Source organism: Oncorhynchus gorbuscha, linkage group LG19, assembly GCF_021184085.1.
Source record: "Oncorhynchus gorbuscha isolate QuinsamMale2020 ecotype Even-year linkage group LG19, OgorEven_v1.0, whole genome shotgun sequence".
Classification (NCBI taxonomy): domain Eukaryota; kingdom Metazoa; phylum Chordata; class Actinopteri; order Salmoniformes; family Salmonidae; genus Oncorhynchus; species Oncorhynchus gorbuscha.
In genome coordinates this window covers 6,803,338-6,811,061 of record NC_060191.1, presented here as the reverse complement: position 1 = coordinate 6,811,061, position 7,724 = coordinate 6,803,338, and the positions used below count along the sequence as shown (strand labels likewise).

At 43.9% G+C, this 7,724-nt stretch overlaps 1 protein-coding gene across 3 annotated transcripts in view; it reads left to right on the top strand.

Annotated features, from left to right (window-relative positions):
• The first annotated feature begins 384 nt into the window (after positions 1–384).
• The window catches only part of fam131bb (family with sequence similarity 131 member Bb), a 41,836-nt gene continuing 34,496 nt past the window's right edge, over positions 385–7,724 (top strand). For all 3 annotated transcript variants that reach the window (XM_046316282.1, XM_046316281.1, XM_046316280.1), the window contains exon 1: positions 385–544. In XM_046316282.1, the coding sequence (XP_046172238.1) occupies positions 517–544 (28 nt within the window). In that variant the 5' untranslated portion in view covers positions 385–516. The remainder of the gene's footprint in view (positions 545–7,724) is intronic.

Sequence of the window (7,724 nt, the reverse complement as noted above, 5' to 3'; positions counted from 1 at the left end):
CAGCATTCAACACACTGCCCTTCACAGGCTTATGGACAAGTGTATTGGCTGTCAATAATATGATGCTTCCCTTTCCTATTAGCCTGATTTCCCAATTACCATATCTCTAGGATTTCACTACAGATATAACACAGATATAATACGATTATGGTAATAATAATGTTAACAATGTCAACACATGTTGATGATAATAATAGTAATAATACAAGTTATAGTTATAGCAATAATAATAATAATAATATCACTCTTCCATATTTAACTAAAAGCTGTCTCACTGTCATACTAACTTACTAACGGGATCGTATAAGACCCTCACTGCACTGGTAAAGAGAGAGGGAGAGAGACTGAGCGAGCAAGCGCAGAAGAGAGAGAGCCAGAGAGGGAGGGAGAGACAGTGTGCAAGAGAGTGAGTGAGAGCGAAGCGAGCAAGAGAGAGAAGCGTGAGATAGAGAGAGAGAATGTATGGTGTCAGGGTAACGCTTCCTTGCTTGTATCCAGGGCCTTTGTGAATACACCATGGGATGCATCGGCTCACGGAGACTCAGTAAGACCTGCTATTCTTCCCTTATGGCTGGGGGCTGTGGTTGGGGCTGGGGGCTGCGGCTTGGGTGGGAGAACAGGGGTCCTGCTTGCTGCTGTTCCGTACGGTGTGTGTGTGTGTGTGTGTGTGTGTGTGTGTGTGTGTGTGTGTGTGTGTGTGTGTGTGTGTGTGTGTGTGTGTGTGTGTGTGTGTGTGTGTGTGTGTGTGTGTGTGTGTGTGTGTGTGTGTGTGTGTGTGTGTGTGTGTGTGTGTGTGTGTGTGTGTGTGAATAGGCTGTGAGGACCGGGGGATGAAGAAGGGGGTGGATGGTAACCACATCACCGTTTAGATGGGGCTTGACAATTCACGTTTGGCCAAGATGTCAGCGACAATATGTGTTAAAATGTGCTGCTGTGTGTGTACGTTCCCCCTCCTTCCCTCCCTCTTCTCCTGCCTTGATTTAGGATGATGCCTGGCAGAGTGTATGTGTGTGTGGGAGGGAAAGCGAGAGAAGGATGGAGAGGAAGAGACGGGGGAGACGGGGGAGGCAGATTGAAAATGCTATGACAGTTGTTGTTCACAGAGGGAGAGATAGATGAAGGAAGAGAAGGAGAGGGAGAGATGGATAAAGGATGAGAAGGAGAGGGAGAAAAGAGGGGAATATTCTATTGTGTTGTATAGTATTACGTGTATAAATAGAGAGAGAGAGAGAGAGAGAGAGAGAGAGAGAGAGAGAGAGAGAGAGAGAGAGAGAGAGAGAGAGAGAGAGAGAGAGAGAGAGAGAGAGAGAGAGAGAGAGAGAGAGAGAGAGAGAGAGAGAGAGAGAGAGAGAGAGAGGCAGACAGAGAGAGAAAGAGAGATGAGGTGGGCTGGAGGGAGAGAGGCAGACAGAGAGAGAGAAAGAGAGATGAGGTGGGCTGGAGGGAGAGAGGCAGAAAGAGAGAGAGAAAGAGAGATGAGGTGGGCTGGAGGGAGAGAGGCAGACAGGCAGAGAGAGAGAGAAAGAGAGATGAGGTGGGCTGGAGGGAGAGAGGCAGACAGGCAGAGAGAGAGAGAAAGAGAGATGAGGTGGGCTGGAGGGAGAGCGGCAGACAGGCAGAGAGAGAGAGAAAGAGAGATGAGGTGGGCTGGAGGGAGAGAGGCAGACAGGCAGAGAGAGAGAGAAAGAGAGATTAGGAGGGATGGAGGGAGAGAGGCAGGCAGGCAGGCAGAGAGAGAGAGAGAAAGCGAGATGAGGTGGGCTGGAGGGAGAGAGGCAGGCAGAGAGAGAGAGAAAGAGAGATGAGGTGGGCTGGAGGGAGAGAGGCAGGCAGAGAGAGAGAGAGAGAAAGAGAGATGAGGTAGGATGGAGGGAGAGAGAAAGAGAGATGAGGTGGGATGGAGGCAGGCAGCGAGAGGGAAGACATGCTGAATTATATTGCAGGCAAAGAGGAGGGAAGATGGAGGGAGGGGTTGAGATGGAGAGGGAGGGATATATGTGAGGGAAAGAGTGTATGGGATTGCATGGAGGGCTATTCAGGTTGGGATTGTCTTGGACAATACCCATCTGTGACACTTTAGGTAAATCAACGTCAGGACTGCAGGGTGAGGTGGGGGGGGGGGGGAGGTAATAAACAATAATGCATACGATTAAAGGTAAACACACCTCAGAAATCATATAATGTATGTAAAGAATAAGCATATGTAATTATTAATATGTACAGTAGTCTTCAATAGGAAACATCAACAACAAGTGCATTGTGATATGCTACAGAAAAACAGGAGGAAAGTACTTACGTAAAGTGCATTGTGAAATATTTGTCATCCACTTTGTACAATCACAAACGAACGTTCAATACATAATGATTCATGAACACTCAGTACAGCATGATGGTGTGGCCGGTGACACGTTGCTTCTTGAAAGTCCAATCGCTTGAAAACTCTGTATCAACAGTGGACTACTGAAAAGAATAGCAAAATGTTGTTTTTGAGTGGATTTTCCCTTTTAAGCAAAAACCTCTAGACACAGTGGAGGCTACTTGCTTGAAGATATATTAGTACTGTAGTAGTCTTTCTCAGCACTGAGGTACAGTACCTAGTAGTTTTAAATGGCTGAAGGACACAGGTAGGTTAGAGGTGAACAAGGATGGGATCAATTCCATTTAATTTCAGCACGACATTACTTGAAATCCAGTGAACAAATTTAAAGCTGCCCATTATTATCCTTATTTCAACTGCCTGAACTGAAATGGAAGTGACCCCAGCTGTGGTATTGAGGTCAGCAATGTGACATGGTGGTGAGTGAGTGAGGGGCCCCCCCCCCTTTAGAAATAACTGCGAACTAGAGATAACAACACATGAAGTATCCAAAGGATGAAAGACATTGTAGAATGAGTTGATGTCTAGAATGTAAACCAGCTGGCAGCGGGTGTGAGGTGAATAGTGAAGCCAGGATAACTGTGTTAAACTAGCGCTATACACACAGTATTAGGAGTTAGAATACTAACTAGTAATTGAATAGGATCTCCATGGATATACAGGCCAGGGGACCTGATTAAACACGAGTCACACACTGACAGTGAGTCACACACTGACTTCCAGTGAACTAATGGATGGTATTATTACTTATTATTGTGAAATGTCATGCAGACACGGGAAAAAGAGTGAAAGTAGGCATGGTGGTGAATATTGATGTGTTCCACAGCATAGCCTACAGAGCATTTGAATTGAAGTGAAGATTAAAATGTTAGAAATACATACTGGAGTGGTACACTTTCTGTGAGTAGTCAGTGGTTTGATTCTTCAAACAGAATTATTCTTAAAAGTCAAGCAGGTTGTAACCATGGCAATGTTTCTGTCCTACGATTTTGACCACCATGGTGACTGAATATAGGCTAGGGTTCTTCTAAGCTGTTGTTTAACACTTGATTTAGTGAATAAGTGAGTGTGTGCTGCTGATACTGCAGTGTAAAGAGCTGGAGAGAGCAGCGTGGTGTGTAGGTCCGCCTGCCTGGGTGTGGCAGCAGTGTTTGTCCTGGGTGAGAAGGGGTTTAGTGTCCAGTATTGATCGGCCTCCTCAGCTGCAGTCCTCCCTGCCAACCACAGATCAACAGGAGGAGGCAGAGGAATAGAATATCTACACACTGGAGTAAAACAGAGTATCTACAAACTGGACTAAGACTAGAGCATCAACAGATTGGACTAAGACCAGAGTATCTACACACTGGACTAAGACCAGAGTATCTATATATAATATAATATATGCCATTTAGCAGACGCTTTTATCCAAAGCGACTTACAGTCATGTGTGCATACATTCTACATATGGGTGGTCCCGGGGATCGAACCCACTACCCTGGCGTTACAAGCGCCATGCTCTACCAACTGAGCTACAGAACCACAAACTGGACTAAGACTAGAGCATCAACAGATTGGACTAAGACCAGAGTATCTACACACTGGACTAAGACCAGAGTATCTACACACTGGACTAAGACCATAGTATCTACACCCTGGACTAAGACCAGAGTATCTACACCCTGGAGTAAGACCATAGTATCTACACCCTGGACTAAGACCAGAGTATCTACACACTGGACTAAGACAAGAGTATCTACACACTGGAATAAGACCAGAGTATCTACACACTGTATGCAATGTCAGTTCTTTAGTAAGCACCTGATAAATAGAAATGCTTCACTATTCTGCACCACCTGTGGTGTTGATAACTACAGTTTACCACATCCCTATACTATACCAAAAGTGGTGTTGATACCTGCAGTATACTACATCACTATTCTCTACCACCAGTGGTGTTAAATCCTATACCACATCACTATACCGTACCACCAGTGGTATTGATACCTATATCACATTAACCACCAGTGGTGTTGATTCCTACACTATGCTGTACTGCAAGTGGTGTTGATGCCTACAGTATATATCCTCACTATTATGTACCACCAGGGGTGTTGATACATATATCACATCACTATTATGTACCACCAGGGGAGTTGATACATATATCATAACACTATCATGTACCACCAGGGGAGTTGATACATATATCATAACACTATCATGTACCACCAGGGGTGTTGATACATATATCACATCACTATTATGTACCACCAGGGGTGTTGATACATATATCACATCACTAGTATGTACCACCAGGGGTGTTGATACATATATCACATCACTATTATGTACCATCAGTGGTGTTTATATCTATACCACATTTCTATTATGTACCACCAGTGGTGTTGATACCTATATCACATCACTATTATGTACCACCAGTGGTGTTGATTCATATACCACATCACTACACCACAACTGGTGTTGATTCCTATACCACATCACCATGTGCTACCAGTGGTGTTGATTTCCTATATCACATCACTATTATGTACCACCAGTGGTGTTGATACCTATACCACATCACTATACCACAACTGGTGTTGATTCCTATACCACATCACTATACTGCACCACCAGTGGTGTTGATATCTATACCACACCACTATACTGTACCACCAGTGGTGTTGATTTCTATACCACACCACCATACTGTACCACCAGTGGTGTTGATTTTTTATACAACATCACTATGTACCACCAGTGGTGTTGATTCTTATACCACATCACTATGTGCTACCAGTGGTGTTGATTCCTATACTACATCACTATGTGCTACCAGTGGTGTTTATTCCTATACCACATCACTATACCACCAGTGGTGTTGATACCTATACCACACCAGTGGTGTTGATACCTATATCACATCAATATATGCTACCAGTGGTGTTGATACCGATACCACATCACTATGTACCACCAGTGGTGTTGATTCCTATACCACATCACTATACTGTACCACCAGTGGTGTTGATACCTATACCACATCACTATACTGTACCACCAGTGGTGTTGATTTCTATACCACATCACTATGTGCTACCAGTGGTGTTGATACCTATACCACATCACTATACTGTACCACCAGTGGTGTTGATACCTATACTATACTGTACTGCAAGTGGTGTTGATGCCTACAGTATATATCATCACTATTATGTACCACCAGGGGTGTTGATACATATATCACATCACTATTATGTACCACCAGGGGTGTTGATGCATATATCACATCACTATCATGTACCACCAGGGGTGTTGATACATATATCACATCACTATTATGTACCACCAGGGGTGTTGATACCTATATCACATCACTATTATGTACCACCAGGGGTGTTGATACATATATCACATCACTATTATGTACCACCAGGGGTGGTGATACATATATCACATCACTATTATGTACCACCAGTGGTGTTGATTCCTATACCACATCACTATACCACAACTGGTGTTGATTCCTATACCACATCACCATGTGCTACCAGTGGTGTTGATTCCTATACCACATCACTACGTGCTACCAGTGGTGTTGATTCCTATACCACATCACTATGTACCACCAGTGGTGTTGAATCCTATACCACATCACTATGTGCTACCAGTGGTGTTGATTCCTATACTACATCACTATGTGCTACCAGTGGTGTTTATTCCTATACCACATCACTATACCACCAGTGGTGTTGATACCTATATCACACCACTATGTGCTACCAGTGGTGTTGATACCGATACCACATCACTATTATGTACCACCAGTGGTGTTGATTTCTATACCACATCACTATGTACCACCAGTGGTGTTGATTCTTATACCACATCACTATGTGCTACCAGTGGTGTTGATTCCTATACTACATCACTATGTGCTACCAGTGGTGTTTATTCCTATACCACATCACTATACCACCAGTGGTGTTGATACCTATATCACATCACTATGTGCTACCAGTGGTGTTGATACCGATACCACATCACTATGTACCACCAGTGGTGTTGATTCCTATACCACATCACTATACTGTACCACCAGTGGTGTTGATACCTATACCACATCACTATACTGTACCACCAGTGGTGTTGATTTCTATACCACATCACTATGTGCTACCAGTGGTGTTGATACCTATACCACATCACTGTACCACCAGTGGTGTTGATATCTATACCACATCACTATACTGTACCACCAGTGGTGTTGATACCTATACCACATCACTATACCACCAGTGGTGTTGATACCTATATCACATCACTATGTGCTACCAGTGGTGTTGATACCTATACCACATCACTATACCACCAGTGGTGTTGATATCTATACCACATCACTATACTGTACCACCAGTGGTGTTGATACCTATACCACATCACTATACTGTACCACCAGTGGTGTTGATTTCTATACCACATCACTATGTGCTACCAGTGGTGTTGATACCTATACCACATCACTGTACCACCAGTGGTGTTGATACCTATACCACATCACAATACTGTACCACCAGTGGTGTTGATTCCTATACCACATCACCATGTGCTACCAGTGGTGTTGATACCTATACCACATCACTATACCACCAGTGGTGTTCATACCTATACCACACCACTATACTGTACCACCAGTGGCGTTGATACCTATACCACATCACTATGTGCTACCAGTGGTGTTGATACCTATATCACATCACTATGTGCCACCAGTGGTGTTGATACCTATACCACATCACTATACCACCAGTGGTGTTGATATCTATACCACACCACTATACTGTACCACCAGTGGTGTTGATACCTATACCACACCACTATACTGTACCACCAGTGGTGTTGATACCTATACCACATCACTATACTGTACCTCCTAGTGGTGTTGATACCTATACCACACCACTATACTGTACCACCAGTGGTGTTGATACCTATACCACATCACTATACCACCAGTGGTGTTGATACCTATACCACATCACTATACCACCAGTGGTGTTGATACCTATACCACACCACTATACTGTACCACCAGTGTTGATTCCTATACCACATCATTATACTGTACCACCAGTGGTGTTGATACCTATACCACACCACTATACTGTACCTCCCAGTGGTTTTGATTCCTATACCACACCACTATACTGTACCACCAGTGGTGTTGATACCTATACCACACCACTATACTCTACCACCAGTGGTGTTGATTCCTATACCACATCACAATACTGTACCACCAGTGGTGTTGATTCCTATACCACATCACTATACTGTACCACCAGCGGTGTTGATTCCTATA